General features: G+C 39.3%; 1 protein-coding gene across 1 annotated transcript; it reads left to right on the top strand.

The window, feature by feature from the left end:
- The first annotated feature begins 358 nt into the window (after positions 1-358).
- On the top strand, positions 359-27,011 carry LOC149298383 (complement component receptor 1-like protein). Its single transcript, XM_089487523.1, has 13 exons — positions 359-461; positions 5,863-5,955; positions 7,660-7,845; positions 10,383-10,454; positions 10,769-10,960; positions 11,184-11,280; positions 11,887-11,966; positions 15,182-15,361; positions 17,386-17,571; positions 17,849-18,028; positions 20,352-20,531; positions 22,640-22,709; positions 26,960-27,011. Exons 1-13 carry the CDS (start codon positions 359-361, stop codon positions 27,009-27,011), a joined length of 1,671 nt encoding a protein of 556 aa, XP_089343649.1.
- Positions 27,012-27,206: the final 195 nt, after the last annotated feature.

The following is a 27,206-nucleotide window of genomic DNA, read 5'->3' as shown; positions in this document are numbered from 1 at the left end:
TATATGTATGTATATATATATGTATATTATACATACCGTATTTGCAAGATTATAAGACAAGGTTGTTTTCAGAGCAAATGCTTATAATCAAGGTCGTCTTCTAATCAGACCTCAAATGAGGTCTGACTATGAGACTAAGATCCAGATCCCCGCAGCACTGCAGGGGACCTGGATTCTCCTGTCTGGTAAGCTCAGATGCTGCCGGCACTTACACCAGGCCTCTTTTACCGAGCCCTGGTGAAAGTGCCGGTAGCAGCGGAGGTTGTCTACGTGCATACCTTCTGCGGCTGGCAGAGAGGAGAATTCTCCACAGCGTTGCGGGGAATTCTCTTCTCTGCCAGCCGCGAACGTCCGCTCGATGAACGCAGACAACCCCCATCATGTGATGCTGGTGCTGCGTCATAGAAGCTACGGCGGAAAACCCGCTGCCCCCATCAGACACCAGGGAGTCAGACGCACTGGTAAGTCGGGGTGGGGGGGTTGTTGTATTGGTGCCATAAGGCTTTTCTGGAGGCAGAGTGCCCCATTATATGCCTTTTAACCCCCTGTATGGGACTCTGCCTCCAGAAATGCCCTTTAACCCCCTATTATGCCACTCTGCCTCCAGAAATGCCATTTAAAATACATTTAAAATGTGGGTGTTGATATATGAATAGGAAGATGTGATCACCATTTAATATTAATAAGTATGCTACGTTTTATGTCTGTCAGAAGCAAAGTCCATTCCATTGTTTATATGTTCTTCCCTTTGCATTTCTCTATGATCTCACTTCGTCCCTCGTCACGTCTGTTCTCAGTGTATCTTACTATAATCCAAAAAAAAAAAAAAGGTGGTGACATCTCCTACAACACCGTTTTTTTCACGATTGGCCAAGTTAACCTAAGTGCAGTAGTGGCTGCGGACGGTACCAAGATCTACCTCTTTGGTTATTACATAGTTGCCAACTGTCCCAGGAAATCGTCAGTTGCTGTTGTCAGCGTAGTGAGGGGTCCGTTCTGGGCCAGATGTTGTTTCTAAAAACTTATAGAATAGCTAAATTAATGAATACGTATAGCCTGTGCTTTTCTTTTGCAGTCATTGCAGTTGGTTTGTAAATATTTAGCTTGAAAATCCACCAGGATGGAAGCAGAGATCTGCAGCAGCTTGATGGAAGCAGAGATCTGCAGCAGCTTGTGGCAGAGCTACCATTATCTAGTCAATTTTATGTATTTTAAGTTGGTTCTTTCACTTTTATACATTAAGGACAGGCTTTTTAACAGTCAACAATACGGTTGATTTATACAGGTATTGCACGTTTTGTATGTGAGTAAATCGAGCTTTTTTAACAAATCTGGTTTGGTTCTAGGAGCCGAATCTAGGTTTTTTCTTCACCATCCATGTTTTTATTTTCATATTTGTTCATTTCATATGTTTTGGTCATATACCCCCCTCTTTCTTCAAAGATTATGCTCCACCAAGGCCACAGACGGGGGTACAACTATTACTGTTGTAATGGGCCTGGCTGTCCTGGTAGGCAGATATGGTTTTTATGTGTTGTCTCACTCGCATAAAAACCACATCTGCCTACCAGGACAGCCAGGTCTTCTTTCTTATGTCTTCTTTCTTTGTCCACTTCTCCCAGCTATCTACTCTGTTAACCAGGCCTACCAGAGTACTTCCCCAAAGTGTGCCACTGATGCAACTTCACAATAGGGAAGAGATGACTTAATGGGAAGGAATGATGTTGTTGATCTGTAACATATTTAACATGTATATATTTTCATCTTTTTCACCAATATATCAATTTTAAAGTATAAATAACTAACATGTAGGATTTGGGAAACCTAAATTGTGCATTGGAGCTAAGCTACCAACCTATCCCATTGGGGTTTTTGAGTGGCATTTTGAAGTTGCCACTTTGTTGTAGAGATTGTATTATACAAGTTGCAACTTGTATAATATTAACCACCTATTCTAGTAAGTGTTCTTAGTACATATTTTATACAATAGCTTTTTGTTAGAACTCCAATAAGCATTAACAGGTAAGTATACAGGAAATCAAGCCCAAATGAATCCCCAAGAGATTGCTGGTATCTATTCAACTGGTTTATTTTTATTCTTGACGTTGCCAGTAAATGTGATGTCATTTTTCCTTTGTGACTAGCCACTTGACTGCTCCTTAATGCCTCGTTGCATCTTATAAATTAAAAAGCCAACCAAGCTTGGCAAGATAAGACACAAAGGCACAAAGAATAAGAGCATTCTGGGGTGTTTGATCCACATGTCGTGTTCACATTCTGTATAGCAAGTCACAGTGTACCTACATGGCGTGGGCTATGTGCCTTAAAAGAAAAATTGGAAGTAAAAGCCATTGACCCTAAATGTCAACATTGTGCGATGGGGATTGGGAAGAGCCAGTACATTGGACCTGTTGCCATGCAGTCTAGGAGTGATGTGTACCTTTGCCAACATATATTGTTTTACTCTCTTCTGTATCCATTTGTGTAAGTAAATCACAGGGATTATATGAGGAGAACGCAGAGGCAAGGATCAGGATATATGTGATGGGGACCAGAAACAAAAAGCAAGTTATATTCTGTGAGTGGCAAAGACATGGAGGAGAAAGTCATTGAGATGTGGGAGTTAAACGAAACAGACATAAGAATGCCTGCAATGGTTTATGGAACGTAAAATGGGCTCCAATGAAAAGAGTACAAATAATGTTGTAAGTGAAACAGCATTGTTAAGTGATCCAAACATTGCCAGGTCGATAAGCAAGTCATTTATAAATATTGTCTGATTTTTGTGGTAGATGAGAAATTTTAACATTATGGGATTTTTCCATCAGGTTTCACTCCTCATTACATATAATCCATACGCGAGTGTGAAATTGTGTAGTCCCCAAAACTGTATTTTGATTTTATTTATTTAAGTTTGTGTCTAGGTTGCACAATCCTTCAATCCAAATCGGTACATGTACTCTTTAGTTAGCAGTGAAATTTTTTTATCTATATAACTCCAACAATTTACGCAGCGCTTCTTACAATATACCGTGTTTGCCCAATTATAAGACAAGGTATAATCCCTTGTTTTATATTCAAGGTCGTCTTCTAATCCGACCTCAAATAGAGGTCTGACTACAAAGACTAAGATCCAGATCCGCCACAGCGCTGCAGGGGACCTGGATCTTTCTCTCTGGCAGCCGGTGGCCGTCTGTGCGGTGCGCGCAGACAACCTCTGCTGCTTACGGCACTTCTTCTGGGCCTTCTATGACGGAGCACCGGGATCACATGACCTTCCACATCATATATGCTCCACCATAGAAGCCCCAGCGGAAGTGCTGGCATTGGCAGAGGTTGTCTGTGCGCATTACGCAGCCGGTGAACGTTTGTGGGATGCGCACAGACAACCTCCGCTGCTGCCAACACTTCCGCCGGGGGTTCTATGATGGAGCACCGGAAGATCATGTGGTGCCGGTGCTCAGTCATAGAAGCCCCGGCGTAAGTACAGACCAGCAGCAGCGGAGGTCTGCATCACACAGACACCAGGGAGTCTGAAGCATGGGTCACAAGTAAAGGGATGCGCTGGTAATTCGGGGGGGGGGGGGGTTAAATGGTTTTCTGGAGTCAGTGGCATATAGGGGGTTAAAAGGCATATCAGGGAGGCAAAGTGGCATATATGGGCGTATAAGGCATATCTAGGGGGGCAGAGTGGCAAATAGGCGGTTAAAAGGCATATAGGGGGCAGGTTGGCAAATAAAAGGAAATAAAAACAAAAAAATCTAGTTTTTATTAAATATGAAAAAAATTGTTTATATGTGAATTAATATTTACTAGTAAAACTTTTTTCGTATACGATATTCTTGTGTTCAGGCTTTTTCTATTTTTCCTAAATTAATATTCAGATTTGGGAGGGTCGTCTTATAATTGAGCAAATAAGGTATATTCAAGAGATATGACAAGACTAGAATTTACAGACTAAAACACACCGATGCATTAGGTGGAGAGAGCCCTGCCCGCAAGCTTACAGACATGACTCATATTTTCCTCACAAATATGGATTCAAAATGAAAATAGGACTGAATTGGTATTCTTAATATGCTGCAGCTCACTGTTTGTATTATGCAAGGGGATAAACACTAAAAACAATTACATTTTTGAACGTAATATAAGTGTGTATCTTATAGCAAATTGTGTTTTATTCACTCTGCAGTATGTCATTAGATTCGTCAAGCTCTTTGCTAGGATCTAAACTTTGTGATGCACTTTCAGAACCAATAAGTGATCCTGCTTTTTATTGTTTATGAATGTACACTCCTGTATTGATCCTGCTCCTTAGGGTTATGGTCCTCTAATTTAGCCTAAAGGCGCCCACGCTTATCATACCCAATAAAAAAAAAAAAATATGACAACAGTGAAAGGTGTTTTCATTTATTGCACAGCATGTTCTTTGTAACTGTGGCTTTCTTTAGATTTCCTCGTTATGGGAGAAGTGATTAGTCTGTTATTAGGTAAGGTAATATCTTAGCCAATCTACTAGACAAACACTCTTGACTCTTTTATCCCACTACCTTGCTGTAAAGAACAAAATGGTTCAGGCAATCAAGCACCCAGGCACTACAACTAATGAAAGTCTATACAGGAACCGCCTTCCTTAGCATTGCCATAAAGTGTGATTGCCTATAGGATGTTGTCACGGTCAGGACTACTTGCCAAGCCGTGACTGTGTGGAGGGCGTGGGCATGAAGGGGTTAATAGCACCAGGCCTCTGGATTTACTAACTTGACCCCTTAACATGGCATAAGCTATACCAAATTAACCCCCAAATCCTGCCTGTATCCCCCCCAGGTAGTCTGCCACCACTCACGATTTTGATACCGGATTCGTGAGAAATCCGAATTAGAACCTTTATCTCTATATATATATCAACCCACCCCGGGCAACTAACATATATATATATATCCTGTAAAACTTAATAACAATATGGTAACGTGTTATCCTCTCTTAGGGTTTGTGGATATCGATACTAGAGCCCAAAGACAGACTTGGATTATGAATATTTTAATAACAAAAAGACAAAGATTACACAGTGCCAGAATTACAAAAAACAAGACATACAAAATAAAAATAAAACAGCAAACAGTTCTTAAAAACAATGGGACTTAAACACAGGACCCTCACTCACGAGTTTCTCCAATAAGTAGGCCTGTGGGAACTCCTTAAGTCCAGATGGTTTCTTACGATGTTGTTCCGATCAGAGTATATCATGGAGTTCTGCTTTGAGGTTGCTGCATTGTCCCTAAATCAGACTTTTGCAAGCAAACGCCCCTCTGACCACATGACTGATTATATGACACCAACCCCAAGAATCGGGTCCCATCTTTGATGTGCCAATAAGTTATGGTGGGGTAAAGGTGATGGAAACCCCTCCACTTAAGATAGGAATGGAATTCCTATAACTCAGGGTCCTTATCTGTAAGGCCATGAATCACCACAGGGGTCCTTTGGGAAGATGACACCTCTAGCCAGAACAGATACAGAGGGCATGCACAAAAACACATTTAAATCAACCTCAGATTAACTCATTGAATGCTTAAACAAAGAAACAAACCACCTCTCCTGGGTTACCCTTCCATGCATCCACTACGTTATATGAGTTAATCATGACAGATGTAACCCACATTATCACACGATTGACAATAATGGCTGCACATAAAGGAAATTTTTATTTTTAGTCAATGCTGGCCTACACTACTGTACACAGCATTGGATTTTACACTTAATGTGAAGGATTATTTTTTTTCCATTTGAAACACAATTCAGATTTTGAATGCAGATTTTATTGTTTTAAAGCTAACAATATACATTTTCCTTATTCTCTAGGCTCCATAATGGTTCCTCCTTTCTCGTATAGTATTGGTAGTCACAGTTTACTTCTTTTCTTGGTCTTCTGTATGCCCATCACTGGTACCCAAGGTAAGAGCTCCTTCTTAATACCTAAAAACACAGTATTGATTGTTGTAAGGCAAACATTAACATGCATTGACGTACTTTAATGTATACATTTTAAGGAACATTATAGCCAATATGAACCTATTCAGTAAGTAAAACTGGTGCAGTGAACACATTTGAACTGTAAACATCTATAAATTACATTACCGTCTACTGTAAGCATCAGCCAGGTGAGAACAAAAGGGGCAGCCGGCCAGTAGCTATATGATGTTTCTTTTAGAAATGCTATATATATATGTACTTTATAAATCATATATAGTATTCTGGAAATGATGAAAATGAGATTAAAGAGACGCTTCATCATATGTAATTTGATGCATATGATTGTTTTAGGGGCCCTTAAAATCCAACAGAATCCCCCGTTAAATATGCCACCTCCCAGGTTCCTTGGATTGCACGAGACATGTTTGGCCAAATAAATATATTGCTTGCCACTCCTCTGGCTTCCACAAGAGTCCGAGGGTGCCTAATGACACTCTCCATGCACGTGTTCTTAATTTAAAGTGAAGGATATCAATATTAAAACAATACCCCTTTATTCAATTGATAAAATCCTTCCCTTCCAGCAGGAAAGACACAAGTTTTATTTATTGAAACGGCACATCTTCGGTGCAGGATTGTTGAAAATCGTTTGCTGAGACAACTTGCTCCACCCATTTGTTTTTTTGTAAATGTTCATTAGTGTGCACAGCAATATCGAGCAAGTTGAAGAGAAAAATAAATAAAAAGACGGCAGCTTCGTCTACAAGGTCAGTTAGGGAAGAGAAGGTGGCTTATATTAAATGTTGAGCATATGGAGTGAAGATACACTATCCAAGTTCAGGAATATACGCGGTACCTGTAATTCCGCATGAAATGGTATATCATGTGACTAAAGAGACACTCTAGCCATCGTATGCATATGATGTTTAAAAGTGCATGGGGAGGATCTGCAGAATCTTCCTATAAACATTTACCTCTTTCCACACCCCAGCTAAATGTCTTGTAGGAGATGTGTTCAGCCGGACACACCTCCCTGGACATGATATATTTACCTCCATTGAGCTCCACCGAAGGTGGGGGTCTATTCAGAATACCTTCTATACATGTGTGGAATATTGTTATTGGTTTCATCCAACCAATTAGTGACAAGAATAATCTGGCCATAGAGGAGGTCTGTGTCAGGTAATTTTATTTTCATTTTGGAAGAATGCGTGTTAGAATGGTTACAGAGTAAGTTTCTATGGAGTGTTAGAGACATTTATACTGTCCCTTTTAAGTTTGTGAGTGCTCAAAACACGGAACACAGCTACAATGTGGTGAACTCAATCAATAGACACTTCCGACACATGTGCATTGATGTAACACTGTTTTATGTTATTATTTATTAGCTCCGTCATATGCTTCCTTACTATATAGTGAACAAAGTATTGCATTACATCCAACGGTGAAGAAGACCCTGCTAAACTAGTTACCAAATATATCTGCTTCTCTGCTTTTAATAAGGAGCATCAGGTGCAGGACTTTCTCCATTTTGCTTATGTCTTATCATTTGTGGTATTTGTAGTATGTGTGGAATGTGTAAAAGGAAAGGATTTAGGAGATAAAGAAATTTGGGAAGTACATTTCTTTTTTTTATTCTTTTTTACAGATGTAACTGAATGTCTGTTTCTTGTAATGTTTCTGTAGGTGAATGTGGCCCTCCTCCAGAGATGAATCACACGGAACCGATTACAGGCGATTCCTTTGCTATAGGACACACTGTGGTATATTCCTGCGATAGGACTAGTGGTTACTATGAGATCCCTGAAAACAGCAAAACTATAACCTGTCTGGATGATTCCACATGGTCACAAATTTCTGAACTCTGCATACGTAAGAATTAATTACAGTATGACGCAATCCTTCATATTTAAACAAGAATGCAGTACCAAATATACTTTTGACTTTCAAATTTATGTTAAAATAGTAAAAAAACAAAAAATAGTAGATCATGTGCCCAGTTGAAAGGTCTTGTTAGACCCGCTTTTGACTTTAGGTAGATGGTGATACACAAGTGCAACAGCTCCCCAAAAGCAGTGTTCGAGGCAAAAACTTTGGACTTTAAACATACACAGGATCAGTGGCAACTCTAGGAACAATATATAGGGGGGGGGGCACATAAAAAACCTGGTGGGCACTAATAAGTTCCACCAATAAATCATGCCACTGCCCCCCTCCCTATTATTATTATTTTTTTTTTTTTACAGAGGTTATTTTAGTGACACTGCCTTTACACATACCTGCCCACAAACACACATATACACATACACTGCCCTTACACACACCTGCCCATAAACACACACGTATAGACATACACTGCCCTCACACCCCTTCCTTTACACACACCAGCTTACAAACACACGCTTACCTACACTGCTCTTACACACACCTGCCCATACACACACACACACCTCTCGGCTGATTTTATCTTCATCCATTCGTATCATCACTTACCAGAGAATTCCTCGTGGACTGCCTTTGTTTTTATGCTGTTGTAGCTCACTTTGTGAGCGATCACCTCTTGTAAGTTGCTCCAATAAATAGGGGCTACACTTTTTTACTTGCTATACTGTGCCATGGTATCATTTCTTTTATACAGATCATTGGAGAGGACTGCATTTTAGATTGTCCTGGATAAGATTTTTTCACATCGTTTAACCCTGCGCTTCCCTACCTGTATACATTACTATCCTACGCCTGTCCATACATACACATTTATACACTGCCCTCACACACCCCTGCCTTACACACTTACACACACCAGCTTACAAACACACAAATACCTACACTGCCCATACACATACACCTGCCCATACACGCCAGCTTACAAACACATGCATATATACATACATACATACATACACAGCCCTTACACCCCTTTCTCCTCTTCTCTTACTTTTCTCATCTTCTATTTTTTTTATTCAGTTGTGGGAGCTCGAGGTCTGTCACTTCAGACCTCTTCTTTAGTTCTCCATGATCACTATGCGCCGGCTATTGATACAGAGCATGGAGATGATGTCATATCCCGGCGCTTGGCATCAGTTGCTGCCGCGTAGTGATTAGGGAGCACAGAAGCCCAGGTCAGAAGTGACAGACCCTGCACTCCCTAATGTGCAGGGGCAGGGAGGCAGGCTGCCCTAAATCTAATTAAAATGGCCGGCCACATTACCGCCAGGGTCATCTTAAATGCGGGAAAAGAGCCTGCAGCAACCGTGACCGCAGGGGTCACAGCAACCGCGATCACTTCTTCAGGGGCCTGCAACTTACCTATGCGTAGTAGCACACGTTGCGTGAGCAACATCTCTTGTTCTGCCCAGGACAAGCAGAAACCCAGTGGAGTCACGTGACTTTACGTCACATCACATGACTCCACTCCTTTCCTGTTTCCCTGGGCTGTACAAGAGAAGAGGGAAGCGGCACCGAGATCTGCAGTTCAGGTAAGGGGGAGGGTGAATGAATGAGTATGCAAGATTGATGGAATGAATGCTTATCTGTGAATGAGTAACTGAAGGAATGAATATTTTTGTGATTGCATGGATGTGTAAGTGGGTGGAGGCTTTTTGAGGCTAGGATGCCACAGGCATGTTGTTTGGGAGCAAAGGTGGCAAGTCCTATGCTTCCAATCTGGGTGTTGGGCAGATCCTGTAAATGTAATCAGGGTGCCAGGGCTGACATGATACTAAAGGGGTTGTACTAATTCACAAGGGGGTGCTGGCTGGGGGCACTAATTCACCAGGGGGTGCTGGTTGGGGGCATTACATAAATCAATACTAAAGGGGTTAGGGTGGTGGGATAAATATACAATGTGGGGCTAGCTGGGGGCAATACACAAGGGTGTGGGGGCATTCGGGTGACCACATCGACCATGTTTTCCAGGACACGCATAACTTTTACATATTGCTGACTAGCCCAGATAAAATGCTGCCCTGCAGTATGGGGGATATATAGACTCATGGAAGGAACAAACTAGTCGGATATACATTCCTCATACAGCAAGGCAGCATTTTATCTATGCTGGGGGCATAAATACACATAGTGCTGGCTTAGTACGGTCTGTGTGGCAGAGCTTGTCCTGGTGTGTATCGGTGTGGCAGAGCCTGTCCTGGTGTGTGTACTCGGTTATCTGATTCCTGGCACTTTACTTACTGTAGGAATAAATAGAACAGTTTAAAATGCCCTCCTGAATTTGTAGTTGCTTAGAAGGACAAAACTTTCTAGGCCCAGAAATCAGTGAGAGGAAAAGTAAAGGTTTTGTGTTATTTACTCTTTCAATCTGCATATTTTTATTGGAAAGGATTAGTGGCACTAAATTGTGGCTTCAGTCGTCTCTTGTGTGATGGGTTTTTTTTTTTTGTTTTTTTTCACCACAGGGTCCCCAGAACACAGGGCGTTTGGGCAACTGCCTAGTGTTCCCATACGTTTAGATGAGGGTTCCAAATTTGGTGGGGCAAAAGGAGGGGCAAGGAATGATCTAGTGGGGGATAAATTCTATATTTCTGTTAATGCTGTTAATTTGTATATTATTAAATGATATGCATACCTGATTTAAACTGAATGTCATAGGAGAACATCAGGGTACCTGTCATGGTTTTTGGAATTGTAACCCACATCTTCAAAGAACCCTTCTCCTTTGCTAAAATGTATTGCTGCACCCTTTAAACAGTGTATGTTTCCTGTTTTCATAATTAGGAGATTATTTAACTAATCGCTTCAAACTAACAAGCCTTTCAATGAATGTTGTCTTTTTTTTCTATAGGTGCTTGTGAGCCCCCACCTAGACTTCAATATGGGGAGCTACAACAGAAATATGTCCTTATGAACATCTTTCGTAGTGGTCTTAAAGTGTCTTATAATTGTAGACCTGGTTACACTCGTGTTCCTGGCACCTCAAGTTCTGTTACTTGCATGGACGACTTTACATGGTCTACTCCTGCAGAGTTCTGCAAGCGTAAGAACTTTATTATTTTGTTGTTGTATTAATAAAATACCTACTTGGGAAGGTGTCTCTTCCATTTTTTTTCATGTGTTGATCAATGTGGGCAGATATCAATGCTAAGAATCTTGGCATCCCTTTGGATGACTATTGTCTTTTATGATTCCTTATACAAGAATCACTCACACCAACTCTCTACAAATGGTGATGTATAACAGACTTCTTTTTTCTTTTGCAGTAAGGAGTTGTGGTAATCCTGGAGACATTGATAATGGAGAACTGGAGGCCACAGATTTTTTGTTTGGCTCTAGAGTAACTTATAGATGTAATGAAGGGTGAGTTTTACACACGTGCTTACTTGTGGTAAATGGTCATTATAAAACATCAATATCATCTCTTTTTTTATATATATTTTCCTCTCAAAATTAGGTAAAGTGATGGAAAATCCCCTACAAGTTTATCCATTCAGGTGTCCTGATTTCAGAAATACCTAATTTATATAGAATTTCCCAGCACTTATAGGGAACATACTACAAGGTGTACATTATTCTTTACAAAGCCGTAACATTTTTACATTAGGTGTGAAGGGATTGCAACACGGTTTCTCACTCTCCTCCCTGGGATCCGCCTGCACCGATCACACTGTGATCTACATGCAAGTGCCCATAGATCTCACTATGTTCCTCATCTTCATTGGCGTCTACTTTTTCTTCATATATCGCATCATCCTCTGTTCCATCCATCGCATTGGTGATGCCACACTCTAAAAACAAAGGACATACCCAGCCACACTTGCATACTTACTCGCTTTGGAACCTAAAGTACTTGGATATGGACTAGCCACTTGGTGTATATAGAGTGTATGATTTTTTAACATGCCAGGTAGTAAGTACGGTTAGGCCATTTGCTAAGCCAATGTTTGCTGTTCCTTATGTCATTAGGTATAGGATGATCTCAAGAAAGAACTATAGAGATTGTGAAGCAGATGGATCATGGAGTAATATTGCTCCCCAATGTGAAGGTAAGACATTTATTTGTAGACCACCAGCAGATTCTGAAGTGTTATTATAGTAGGGGGCAGTAAAAAAAAACCAAAACATTTAATATTGACAATATAAAATTACTACTCTCAAACTTATTGGCCTTGCAAATTTACAACCTATTAGAAAGATCACTTTTCCAGTGAGCATTAATTTTGCAGAATACAACACCAACTCAATGTGGTTGTCATTGCTTTTTTGCTTTCCCTTCTACACAGATCAGCCATAACATTATGTCCACTAGCAGGTGAAGGGAATAGCACTGATAATCCTGTTTATGTTGGCCTCTGTCAGTGGGTGGGATATATTAAGCAGCAAGTGAACATCAAAGTTGATGTGTGACTTTGACAAGGGCCAAATTGTGATGGCTCGATGACTAGGTCAAAGCATCTCCAAAACTGCAGCTCTTGTGTCTCCACTGGTCAGTATCAAAAGTGGTCCAAGGAAGGAATAGCAGTGAACCAGCGAGAGGGTTATGGGCAGCCAAGGCTTATTGATGCATGTAGGGGGTGAAGGGTGGCCTGTGTGGTCAAATCTAACAGACGAGCTAGTGTAGCTCAAATTACTGAATCCGTTAATACTGGTTCTGACAGAAAAGTTTCAAAACTCACAATGCATCACATGTTGCATATGGGGCCGCGTAGCCGCAGACCAGTTAAGGTGCCCATGCTGACCCCTGTCCACTGCCGAAAGTGCCTACAATGGGCATGTGAGCATAAGAACTGGTTCACAAGCAGTGGAAGAAGGTGGCCTGGTCTGATGAATCGGATTTTCTTTTACATGACGTGGATGGCCGGGTGTGTATGCATTGCTTACCTGGAGAACATGTGGCACCAGGATGCATCCTTGGTGGCCCCACCTCGCAACTTACAGGGCATAAAGCAGGGCTCGACAAATCCCAGGTCGCCATGGCGCCTAGGTGTTTGTCAGCCTGTTAAATCCCCCCAAAATGCCCCCACGTCGCCACAATCGTGGTAATCGCGGGGGCGCTGCTGCTGTGTGCCCAGGTGTCTGGGCAGACCAGCACAGCCGCCCCCAAGCCAGTGATCACTCCCACGGAGTGATTCTGTAGGCTGAAATGCGATTGCCGGCAAACCAGCAATTGCGTTTTCAGCTGCCACAGACAGCTTCAGGGAAGGGGGTTGTGTGTTGATTGGGTCCCCACACTTGTGACACAACACCCCCCTGCTGCCTGATCGCTCCATGAGAGCAAAAGTGCAGCGTTAACCCCTTCAATGCCACATTTTAGGGGTTCATTCCTGTTTTGTACGGGGCTCTGCTGCTGGTGGTCTGCAGACCAGCAACAGCAAAAACGAGCCTCCATAAGCCCTTTGATGACTCCTGTAGGCATGGAAGCCTACAGCAGTCATGAGAGACTTCTCCCTGCAATGGCTGCTCTATAGACCAGCAATTGCGTCCCAGCTGCCAGAGGCAGCTTCAGGGACAGGGGAGAGGGTTCTTCTGGAGACCAGCCCCAACCCTCCCCTGCTGCCTGATCGCTCCATGAGAGCGACAGTGCAGCGTTAACCCCTTCAATGCCACAATTGTGTATGACACATTCGTGGCATTGCAGGGGTTAACTTTTGTCCCTGCAAGCTTGTGGGGACTAAATATCAGTCAATGATGTGCTCCAATGGAACACCAGAATTGAAAGAGTTAAAAAAAAAACAAAAAAAAAAACAGCACTGACCTGAAAGTCCAGGGTGCTTCCAGGTCAAATGCTGTTAGTTTAGTAAGTGAGCTGATGATGATCCGATCACTCCTGACCAACTGTTAGTTTAAAAGAAATCCTGGCTCCTAACTTTTTTGGCTGGCGCCTAGATTCACAACAAATTTGTCAAGCCCTGACTTAAAGGATCTGCTGCTAAAGTCTTGGTGCCAGATACCACAGCACTCCTTCAGAGGTCTTGTGGTGTCCATGCCTTGACGGGTCAGGGCTGTTTTGGTGGCAAAAGGGGGACCTACACAGTATTAGGCAGGTGGTCATGTTATGGCTTATCCCTTACGAAAAATTACTGCAGTTTTTTGGACATGAAAAAACTGCAATACAGCACTTTTACTGCAATATTACTGCACATTTACTGCAGTTATTTCTGTAAGGAAGTACAAATGCAATAGAGCTGGAGTACATTGAAGTACAACTGTAGGTTTGCAATATAATGACGTAAATGTGCAGTATTGCAGTGTTTTCATGTCCAAAAAACTGCAGTATTACTTCAGAAAAAACTGCAGTAATTTTTTGTAAGGGATCTGTGTATATAAACACTGATAAATCCATATCCCAGCCCTCCCAAGTCTCACAGACCTCCAGGGACTCAGAGGAAGAAGCAGATCTGTGCAGACAGAAGCAGCACTGGTGGCAGGCAATGTCATGGGGTATTGGTAAGTTTAAAAAAGCAGTTGATAGATTTCTGTAGTACGTATGACTTTAAAATGGCTTGTGTTTTGATACCATGTACACACCTGACAGCACCGATTTAAAAAATAAATAAATAAAAAATTAATAATAATAATAATAATAAAAAAATATATATTACTCTTAAGTGTGTGTGTGTATATGCGTGTATGTATATATGTATAAATATGTCTGTTATATTTGACCATTTTCTGTGCCAATCACATACATGGCACTTCGCTGGCAAAAAAGGCCTAGGATGATAACCACATGCCATTGCTCTTTAGGTCTCCTGCAAAAACCTCTGTGTGTGTGTATACTTGTATGGATACATACAAGGGACATTTGAAAACTTTCCTCGTGTGTGTGTGTGTGTGTATGTATGTATATGTATGTGTGTGTGTATATATATATAATATAATATAGATTCGTATGTGTGTTAAATAAATATTGTGTTGTGTATGACTATGGATAGTAGAAACTAATAATAGTAGGAAAAATATATCCTTACTTTGGGTGCACTCAGAGGCAATTTAGCGTTGAAGAAAAACACAGCACAAATACAAAACCTTCTTTGGCCATAAAGTGTAAATAGCAATGGTCCAGAAGAAGTTAAGGCACTCGCTTTCGTAGTATGATTAAATAATGTTACAAGAAGTGTGACCAGTGGTGCTGATCAGACACGCATCATATATTTGTTCTATAACCCCAGAATAGTATGGATTTTTTTTAAAAATTAGTTACACATTTATTTGGCTTGATTTACAAATTTTTATATATCTTCTTTTTTTATCCCACTAGCACAAATTTGTACGCCCCCTGAACAACTTATCAATGGAAGCTTTAATCCATACAAAGATGAGTACAGGTACCAGGAAGCTGTGACATTTTCATGCAACAAAGGTTTAACTCTTTTTGGTGAATCTTCTATATTCTGTAGTGCTAACGGGACCTGGAGTTCTCCTACGCCTACCTGCAAAGGTTAGAGCAACAATATTTTGTTTGTTTGGTTTCTGGTTATGAAAATTATGTTTTTGTTCAGTTTATTATTTTATTGGGTTTGATTTATAAAGGCCGGTGATTTTGTTGGCCAATCTTTGCTGTGCAGTCTGAATCAGGGGTATAGACCCCTAAGAATGAAACCCTAAGCATGGCTACATTGGCAAAATTTTTGGGCTGTGCTTATTGCAATGGATTCTTGTGTTGTAAGTGATTGTACTATGAATACATATTAGGAAGCAGATTTGTACTGTTGATGACCGCAATTAAAAAGAGAGACCTGCATATACTACAGTTTAAATCTTTGGGGTCACTTAGACATGTTCTTGTTTTTGAAAGGACAGTACTTTTTGTCCATTAAAATAACATCAAATGGTTGAGAAATACAGTGTAGACATTGTTAATGTTGTAAATGACTATTGTAGCTGAAAACTGCCATGGCTTTTCATGGAATATTTTTATGGTGTACAGAGGCCTTTTATCAGCAACCATGACTCCTGTGTTCCAATGGCACGTTGTGTTTGCTAATCTAAGTTTACATTTAAAAGGCTAGTTGAGCTAAGTGACCCATATAGCCCTGGCCTTGGTTTGTTTCTTATAGCTTTCCAGCTGTAGGTCTTCATTTGTGTTTAAACAGGGCAAAGAATCTCACAGGTTTTAGTTGAGCAATCATTTGTGATCGATACATATAATAGCTTAGCGGTTACCTAATTGAGAAGTCGGCACACACGTTCTTCAGTCAGGGTCCACGGTCTAAAACATGGGACAGCGAGTTGCGAAAGTGCCATAGCATACTAACATATAAATTATGATATAGGAGTTCTACAGTAGTGAACTGCACACTTGAGTATAAGGGAGAAGCAACAGTTCCACTCCGACTACTTCTGTATTTTCTCTCCTACGGTATACATGTTGCAGTTGTAAATGGTATTTGACATTTTAGAGGGTTTTCATCTTTCTTTTTAAGAATGTATTTTTTTGTGAGCAGTTTTGTATATTCTGTTTTTCCCGTAGTGGTAAGTTGCCAGGATCCTTTGGTCCCTAGCTCGATAAGGTTGTCCGGATTCGTAGGACCATACACACTGAATTCTGCTGTGAGATTTCAGTGTGTTGAGAAGTTGCTTATGAATGGATCTGACTCTGTCGTATGCAATATTCACAGTCAATGGGAGCCTCCATTACCCGAGTGTCTGAGTAAGTATTTATATGCTCAAATGTACGATCTTTCATTTTTCTTGCTTTGTTTTATGGGGCCTTGCAAAACCGTGACCTGTAAAGCCAGCCACCAGATAAACTGTTACCAATAAGCTAGCATTGAGATACGTTTGTTTAAAATACAGGAATCCTATATTATCATTTGTATTAACTGAATCTTGTCTGCGTCTTACCTTCAATGGTTCGGGTTATTTAATGTATGCCTCCACAGACGGGGCATAACATAAAATGATCTAAAAAAATGTATTGGTGATAAAAAAAAAAATGGTCAGCGTATGTTGGTCATTCAAAGAAGTTGGCAGATTACTTCCATCTGGCCTATACGTGTCAATAATGAAACCGCACAGCTTTATTCTTCCAACTGTTGGTATCCAATGTGTTCCAAATTACCTAACAAAGTGGCCCCTTACATATCTGGAGGGCTATTTCCTAGAGCCAACACCATTTCAGTGAAAGTCATTCATTCACACACACACACCTATAATTCACAGGATCTCATCGAAAATGTTTGTGTAAAGTGCCCTTTACTCTCTTCCCTGGCATACCTTTTCAAAGAGAGGAGAAAAGGGCTTGGTGTTCTGTAGGGCTGTCCTCGGAACTCATCACCCGTGCATACGATTCCAAGGTAGAAAGACAGTGCAGGTTTTGTATTGTATTGTTTACAGCCTCATGTAATTTTGAATATTGGGAATATTTCCTAACGTTGCATATACTGGCACAGACACTTCCGGCTTCTTGATTATCACCTTTTATACAGCAGTAAGCAAGTACTCCATGCTATTCTTCCTCAGATGGCTGCAGTTCACCTCCTGATGTTAAGAGTGCGTCGCTTAAACCAGATTATGCGGCTCAGAACATCTTCCGTAAAGATGCAACAATAGAATACTCATGCCTGCCTGGATTTACTGCTCAGTCTGGAATTACTAGGATCTGTTTGGGTCAACGCTCTTGGTCTGAACCTAGCTCATCATGTTCAGGTAAGCCTGAATTATTTTTACATGCCCCCCCAAAAAACAATCGTTGGGACTATATCACCCTATAGAAGTGTTTGTATGTACATACTGTATGTGCGTGTATGTATGTATACATCTACCTGGTTGTGTATATATTTATTTATTTTTTATTCAAATATCATCCGTTCATCAAGCAATGTTAGCACAGGTAGCTTGGGTTTTGCTTGAAATCATCGTATCTTGTCTTTTTTTTTTTTCTTCTTCATGTACTGCATCTATAAATATACATATCTTTATCTAGCAATTACCTGCCCAAACATTGGTGTAATTGCTGGTGGATCATACATGCCACAAAAGGACAAATACGAGTATCAGGACACTGTGACGTTCAGGTGCAACCATGGCTTCAAACGTTATGGAGTGGAGTCTGCCCAGTGCACAATTAATGGAGTGTGGACATCTAGCTTTCCTGAGTGCAGAGGTTTGTACCAAAATCAATTATTAAATATGTAATTTATGAATAATTGAAATGAGAGAGATACATACATATATATATATATATACACAATCCGTAATAGATCAGCGCACTCATATCAAATAGGTTATAAACTCTCAGAACTATAGTTTTATAAGGCTACTTAAAACACCTTTCTAAGATAACAAAATTGGAGGAGATTTAGTCACATCATGCCCACCACTCTGCTTTTCTCTGATTGTTTTCTTGGCTTGTTTAACCCCATGTCATGTCAGGCATGTCAATTGTCGTTAAACGGATGGATTTTCATGACGTTGTTGTCAAAGGGGTTAAACATTTTATGAAAACATTCTACCGGTATTTTTCCTATATATTTTTCACATATATTTTTCACATAACCTTGTTGTTTCAGATTTGCACTGGGTATGGTCGTCAATGACTTTGAAACCGTGTTCTGCTAAATTCCGTAAATTACATTCTGCTGTGCATGTATTCGGAAAATATAGAAACACAGATAGGAATATTTCAGCCCATCTACTCTCGCTTTCTTTCCTGATGTAAAGAGTAAGACCTTAATCAGTCCTTGGTCTCTTCTGAGAGCCAGGCTTTTTCCAAGCTTGAGATATTTTAATCTTTTCTTATAATTTTTAACCCTGCAAATCATTCACCATTTTAGAATGTGACAAGTTATAGAAAGATAATTGCCTATGTGAGGAACAGAGATACCCTTTCATAGGACCATGGTGGGATATACTTTTTTTTTTAATCCCTAAATCCCCCAGATAATCTTTTCCTTGAAACAAGCAAAACAAAAAAACATTTACAACACTAAATCTAGTAGTTGAGCAAAATCAAACTGTATTGGGACAGGCCCTCACAAGTAGCACAAGAGAATAATCCTAATAATCTCAACGTTTTTGTGTAAAACACCAGTTAGCCAATAAATCTTGGCGAAATGATTGTTTTCTTTCAACAGCTAACACCGATGAGTTGCTAGTAACATTTTCTGTAAATTGTTGTCACAAGGTCCGTATTTTTTTTTCCCCTCCAGCAATAACTTGTACATCACCTCCTAATATCACCAATGGATCGTATGTACCACAAAAACATACATATGAATACCATAACACAGTGGAGTACGCATGCAACCCCGGATACATACTGTTTGGAGAAAAGACTGTGCAGTGCGTAAATGATGGAACCTGGAGTCGTAATCCCCCAAAGTGTAAAGGTTTGTATCATAATTATTTATTGTTCGTATAAGAAAGGGCAATACATACAGCATAATTAATTTTAAAAAATGCTTATTAAATAACTTTGTTAAGTACATTATATGTATTCTTTACCTTTTTAATACATTTGTTAGATAAAAAGTGAGGTCAGTGGGAGCACTTTCTGAACATACATACGGGGATGGAACTGGTTGGGTGGGTTGGGGGTGACTTCTTAGACCCCCCCTTGAACTCATGCATCTCTTAGTGCACCTCCCGCAATGCAAATGGCTGGAAGGAGAGGAAATAGGGCAAGTCTGTAAAATAAATTTTTGATCAATGCAGGTAAAACAAAAACAGTAATTGGATATTTTGATGTTGACTAAAATATTAATTTACAATGCTGTGTTGCACAAGAAACAGATTTGTATCAGAATATCAGAAGATGGGAACATATAATGTGACTAAGAAAAACAGCTATTGAAAGCCATATTTCCTATCCAAAGGAATCTTTTTAAGATGTGGTTGCATTTCCCTAGTTATATCTGTACTACTTTAAAAATTGAAGAAAAAAAAAAATGCAGCACCCGTCTTTCCTTGTGCCGATTTATCAGAATTGATTGGTTGCTCGAGGCAGCCAACCAGTCGCAGGAAATAGCAATACTCCTATTGATATTAAGGAGGGGCACAAGTGGGTCCTTTTTAGACCCCATTCTGCAATTCTTACTGAGCCAGTATTAGAGCTGGTTGGTGGCAAGTATATGACGGCAGGGATCTGTTCAGCCAACTGCTGTGAAAAAATCTGGGGTGTGGGGCAAGAGTCAAATGTGTTTGGGGGGGGTTCTGAAGAATCCCCGATGCAATACATAACCTGGGGCTTTATATATTATTGTTTTATGCATAGTGTGGTTTTTCTTTGTTTTGTTTTTTTGAAGATTGAGAAACTTTCCCCTGTTCTCACCATTCCCTCCTTGCCAGTTTATCACACAGTAGTTAATCTGGGATGTAAAAATGTATGCACGCTCCTGCAGCAAAGTGTTAAATATGGCAGTCACTGTTTTTCAGACTGTGGTTATATTTAATATTAACTGTTTATTTTTTGTTTTTTTTCCCTGCAGCTTTTACATGCCCCCTCCCAGATGATCCAAATTTATTAATGCCCCCTGTAGTTCTTGGTGATCCATCATACAAGTTTCACGTGATGTTTCAGTGTGCCGACAACTATGTCTTGAATTTACCAAATCTTTTTAAATGTAGTATTGATGGCCAGTGGGAATCTCAGCTCCCCACTTGTGAGAGTAAGTATTCCTGACCTGTGAAAGAAAACACCTGTGAAAAAGTATTTGCCCCTTCCCATTTCTATTTTTGTTTATCACAATTATATGTTTCAGATCATCCAATTAATTTTAGTATAAGACAATGTGAGTAGACAGAAAATGCAAATCCTGCATCACCCATTTGAAAAAGTAACCTTTATTGTGGAATGCTATGTTACTTTTACACCACATGTAATGGGACCCATGTCTTCCAAACGTTCCACTTATGTTTCACCAGTCCACAGAACCTTATCCCAAAAGTCTCGGAGGTCATCAAGATGCTTTTTTGACAAATGTAAGAGGGGCCTTTGTGTTCTTTTTGGTCAGAGGTTTTCATCTTGCAACTCGCCCAATTGTGAACACTGACCTTAACTGAAGCAAGCGTGAAGCCTGCAGTTCTTAACATGTTAGCCTGGGTTCTTTTGTTAACTCCCGGATAAGTCGTCTACAGGCTCTTAGAGGAATTCTGGTGGGAAGGTTCACACTGTTCCAGGTTTTCTCTGGTATTAGATAATTGCTCTCTCCGTGGTTCATTGGAGTGACAGAGCCTTAGAAATGGCTTTGTACCACTTTCCAGACTGATAGATGTCAATGACTTTGTTTCTCATATATTCTTGAGTTCCTTTAGATTGCAGTTTTTTGCTTTTTGAGATTTATTTTACTACTTCACTTTGTAAGACAGGTTCTGTTTAACTAATGCTTTGATTCAAGAGGACTGGCAGTAATCTAACTGCTGCCTCTTGTAAAATTGGGCCAAATTAGTTAAATCCGGTTAATTAGTTGATTTAGTAAGGAGACAATGTTTCCCTTAGGGTCAGGTAGGGTTGGATAGCTTTTTTCCCCCCTTCTATACATGAACCTCATTTTGTGTTTACTCTGGTTAATTTTGTCTAATATTCAAATTAGTTTGATCTGAAACATATATATGATAAATAAACAAAAAAAGAAATCGGAGAGGGGCAAACATTATTTTACAGCACTAAATGTATTGATATTATTATTGGTTTCCACTACATTAGACATTGTAAAGCTGGGGGAGTAAGCTTTTTACCATAATTTTTTTTGGCTTGTATAAAATATATACACACACATTCAAAAAGCTAGTGCAAAGGTTGCTTTGGCTTTTTTATTTTTATATACTTGCAGACACAAACTGTCACATTTCCACTACTTTTGACTGATACTTAATAGTAATCCCTATTGTCACCTTTCTAAGTGCAGAAATAGTATTGAGGTGCCAGGAAAAAAAAAATCTTTTGGCTTTTATTTGAGAAGATACAAGCTACTTTCTCAGTTGCAGGCAATGATTTGGTTGCCGACAATTTTTTACCTAGGTCGGTAGAAGGTATCTTAACTATATGTCTTCTACTTTATCACCTGGTATCAGCTAATTGGTTGACATATACCCTGACATCATCAGCACGCATCTGCAGTGCATCTCAGTAGATTTTTTTTAAAAAAAAAATTCAACAGCAGATGGAAAACTACATTTTTTACAAAATATACTGCCCATAAAAAACCAAACACATTAAACTGATTAATAAAAAGGATGGGTAATTCTGATGAATGCAATGTTAAAAATTATGAAAGCAACCTCCCTTTTAAATGCTGCTTTTTTATTTTTAGAAATATCGTCTAACAATGTCTGGATCATTATATGTAAGTAAACATTATGTAAATTGTATTGACCACCTGACCAGAAGAATTCAATCAAATCTTGTGGGGTTGATCTTATTCTAGTCTGATATGCACCAATTAACCACTTTTGTCGTCATTGTTAGTAATATCTGTGCTTGCAGTGGGTGAATAGCAGACATAAACATGTCTGGTGGGATTGGCATTTGGAGCTAATGGAGTTAATCAGAGGTTTTTCGTTTTTTTTGAGACTTTTGTATGTTACTGCCCCATAAGCCCATCACTATTTTTCAAAACGGCTGTGGAAAAAGGCTTCTCCATAATAAGACTTTTTGACTATGAATATATTCTAAGTCAAATGAAATAAGCAAGTCATCAATTTTGATATTTTGTCTACATGAAGCAAAATAATTTCTGAAACTAAAAATACTTGTGATTCTCGTTTCTCTTTTAAGTAACAACAGTTTCTGTGATTATTGTGGTTGTTGGCATCGGAGTATTTGTGTGGTATAAGAAACGCAGCGGGTGAGTCTACTTTACATTCAGAATTTATACTTTTCTACCTATTTATTGTTTTTAGAGTCCTCACAGTGCATTCTGTTTAACCTTTTCCTGCGCTGCTATGCTATATTAATTATTAAAATAATTTTGTTTATGCCTAATTTCTACAAGATCTCTCCAGGGCCTGACAAATTGCCTGCATATGAAGGAGCCAGTCACAAAACGCAGGAGGTGCTTCTCTACGTCTGTGGAGTCACTTGATATTGAATCATGTGACCTTGCTGGGCGCCTATCTCCTGTCAGCACGTAGAATGGAAAAGTAGCTCTGTACTAAGTTTCCAGGAGGTGGCACCCAGGGGCCAATCCTAGTCACCATGGTGACCTGACTTGCGCACTGCCCTATAGAGGCCCTGTGTTTTGTTTTTGAACGTTATATGTTCATGAAACGGACACATGTAAAGGTTAGCTCTATATATCTTCCATTATTGTTCTGTTCAACATTTTCAATGAAATGAAAAGTTTATATAATATTCCTAAATCGCCATTTGTTGGCAGAACAATTTGGCTTGGGCTCTGGCAGTAAATTTGAGTTAGTTTTTGGAGAAAAATGATCATGCCTTCTAACATATGTCACAGCTTACTGCCACAGGCATCTTATTGCATTGTGATCCGCTGCATGGCTTAATTCTATTTCACATTGAACTGACTTTATCAATGGTTTAGTTTTGCCAACAGTGCAGGCTTTCAGTTTTCTCTCGCAGAAACACAAGTCCCAGTGAGCGCTCCATGTGTGCTCTCACAGGGGCTTTGCTTGACCTATATATGTACCAGAATACAGCAACATTCAGACCAGATGCAAGGAGTGGGGGTGTAAATTGCCCCTTGGGCTTTTAGGCCAGTGGAAGATAAATGAAGCCTATGTGGCTGCCTGCTGCCCTCTTACACTTTTGCAGCATACTAAATGACAGGATCTGTAGCACAAGCAGCGACGAAGGTACGTGGAAGGCGACCATCGTGCAGCGGCCCATCTGACTGCCAGTGATGGGCAATGCAAACCGTTCTACCGTCTGTACATTCACATTGCTCTCCCCATATACCCTTTAAACCTATGCCATTTCTTGGTGTGGTATTCCATATTGCTGATTCTTGACTCGGAGGGGCCTCAGCAGATCTGAAGAACTTAACTCCACAATGCACATTTGAAGATATCCTGAAAGCATGCACTGTTGGCCAATTCTTAATGACCTTTTTTAATTTGTCTGGAGACAATGCCATATTCCCTGCCTTAGAAACATAAATAAAACAGTTTCTCACTTTTTTACATAATAAACCGTTTCTGAAACGTATATTCTGTGTAAAGCAGTCACACAAAGTCTGTGGGACACTGTGGTCCCTAAGAAAACAATGTTAATTTACTATTCAGATCATGAATAGTGCTTTCCCATTGGACCTTATTTTGAAATTGATTGATTGCAAATGGTCCATTCCCAGAATCTTTAGCTTTAGTCTTTTCCCAGTCTGTGATATTAAGTATTCTAGGATGAACAAATGCTTTTAGCATGAAGTATGGCCTGGTTTCCATAATCTACTAAACTACAACTAATTCTTTTTTTCTTGCGCATCCACTATGGTGTTTCTTAATTATGCAGGTTGCTCACCTTTTTTAAACTATATTGATTGCCTTTTATATTTAAGGAGATAATTAAGTTTAATAATTTGACACCATGTACTATTTTTATATGTTATAAATATATATATGTATATATATATATATAATATAATTATAATTTATATAGGCCAACGTACAAGCATATCATATATATTAAACTGTCCAGCCATTGAAATTATGTCCCTAAAATACTTCCTTACATCCATCTGGCTGATGAAACAAATAGTAATTTCATTATTAGGACTCCTGGCTTGATATTTGAATATTCAATCACCACATTGTGATATAAATATTAGAATTAAACCTATAAAAAAATAAGTTGTAGATGGCATCTCCTTAAACATAAATGTGAATTAAGTCTGTGTATATTGTATTCCCAGCCATTATACACACACACGCACAAATCTAATTTTTTATAGTGGTGGTGTTTTCTTCTGCAATGGTAGTTCTGTTTCCTCTTTTATCTAGTGTATATTATGCTCATCACCAAGATTGCAAATCACCAGAGTATGAGAATACTCTAGAACAAACACTATGAATGAAGGTATATCCATTCCGGTTACTGTGCCAGTTAATCCTTTTCTCAGCGTTGTGTCCCTCTTAGGTCCCTCTAAGTCATCTGTTTGTTTCTGACAGTAACACTGTGCGTGTTTTTTTGTTTTTTTTTCTGTGTTGCATACTAACTTCCGTGTGCAAAAGGGTTTTGTATTTAAATATTAGTTGTTTATAGTTTTATAGTCATATTTAAAAATTGGTTCTAATTCTAAATTCAATTTACAGTTTTTTGCCTTTGGGAAACATTTACCAGTAAAATGGTAAATCAGATACGTAAAGTTATGTAGCGTTTTTAATAATTACTAAACCAAGTTTAAAAATATTATCAGGGAAATAATCTAGAACGGAAACCGAAAGTAAAAATATACGTAGAAAGCCTACTAAAGCAACATTCAGGAAGGGAAATTACTTTTTTTTTCAACTGTTCTCTAAACATACGGTATATATAGTGATATAAGCTATAACATACAAGCATTTATCCTCCTAAACATTAAATAATCGTATTTAAGATCCCAAAATAAAATTTCTTTAAATGGTGTAAAGCATATGACACTGTTAACAGAAGAATACTTGCTTTTAGATATTCTGATGCTTTTTATTTTGTTTCCATGAGTCTGAAAATGCACTATTTCTCCAATCTCACTTGGTGCTTGTTTATATAATTATATATGTAAAGAAGATCATAGGACAGCAAGTTATCGCCATAATGGACTTACAGAAAGATCCATGCTTGTATCTGTGCAAGTAAGTGGTTGCTATATAGTTAAGCACATGTTGTTGAGTGTTTCTAGTCGGCTGGTTTGGCAACGATGAGACACAAATCGCAGCTTCCTTCAGGTAAACCAAATATCTAGAGGTCGTTGATGCTGAAACAGATGTTCAAGCTTTAGAAAGTTTCAATAAATTAGTTATTATTAGCTGTACCTGACATGCATGGACCGTGGATTACCAATGTTGTGCTATATCTCTGCCTCTCAGAGCCCGAACTCTTTGCGGCCAAGTGGCATGAATAATTCAGCGCAGCATTTATTCTTTTGGCTCTCTAAGGTTTTATGATGGACAGCGTAACATCAGACTAAGGATACACTTGCCCTTTATCAATGTAAAATAATGCTGCTTTTTTATGTTCTTTTTTGCTTTAACAAAGTTTTGTACAATACTGTGAAACTAAGGCATGTTACCAGCGTCTAATATGTGCTCGGCTTTATGTATGTGTATTTGTGTGAAACGATTCCTGTCTCAAAATATTTCTGTATCCTTCTGTGTATTGTAATTTGAAACTTATATGATTGTTGCATGCTTATCTATCATAGGAGAAAAAGTAATAGACATTAACTTGTTTTCAATTATATTTTTATATGATTTTAATATGTAAATAATATTTCCAGAGTAAAGGGCATTATGTCCAAAATACAGATGACCAACCTAATTACATTTATTTTAGCAGATAAAAACTATTCAGTGATGGTAGTCCCTGTCTGGCCCAATCCTGGCATTAATTATGAAAGTGCATATGATGGCTGGAGTAGTGCTACTGTGAAACGCTATGATAGCTGCGGGGCCTTTTTAAATTTTGGCAAATGCATGGGGGAATTCTGCATTCTTCCTCCAGCCCCCAGCTATTTGCAGTGCAGGAGATGTGTTTGGTCAAACACACCTCCCTGCGTGTGATGTAGTTTACTGCCAATCAGCTTTAGCAGTGGCTCGGCAAACTCGTAAATAAAAAATAAACATTGATTTTAATTGCAGTGATTCCCCCCCCCCCCCATGCTAATCGGTGGTGGCAGCTGCTGTTGCTGCAACTTGTAGGTCAGTTATATGCATATTTAAGTACTTAGAGCACTTTAATATGCATTCTTTTTTAGAATTTTTTTTCAAGCAAAAGTGATGTGGATGCGTGGAGTCCACTTTGCATTTCTACTACTAAAGATTATGTTCAGGACTAATTTTTTGACATGTTACACTTTTTTCTAGCTTTTAGTACCTTAGGTCGATAACCTCATATGTGTTTATTAATATGCTCTACTTTGATCTTCTACCTTTCTTTTAGGAAAACAAGGCCTGACCCCTTCAATGCTCATTATAAGTCATGCGAAGCTTAGTTGCAACAGAACTGAAGATATTTATTCATTTGATTTATATATATTTTTTTGTCCCTCTCTACACTTAAAAGCTTTCTAAAATCTACCAAGATACTGCAAGCTTTCAACATTCCTTTAGTACTTTGGGAAAAGCCAGAGAGACCCAGTAGGAGGTTATAGGGTCTTGTGTGGCTCTCATGTGCATTTTGGTACCTC

This window comes from Sceloporus occidentalis, unplaced genomic scaffold (genome assembly GCF_023333645.1).
Source record: "Sceloporus occidentalis isolate IW3139 unplaced genomic scaffold, rSceOcc1.0.p SCAF_33, whole genome shotgun sequence".
Taxonomy (NCBI): domain Eukaryota; kingdom Metazoa; phylum Chordata; class Lepidosauria; order Squamata; family Phrynosomatidae; genus Sceloporus; species Sceloporus occidentalis.
The sequence above is the reverse complement of the archived record's forward strand: the minus strand, read 5'-3'. Positions and strand labels throughout refer to the sequence as shown.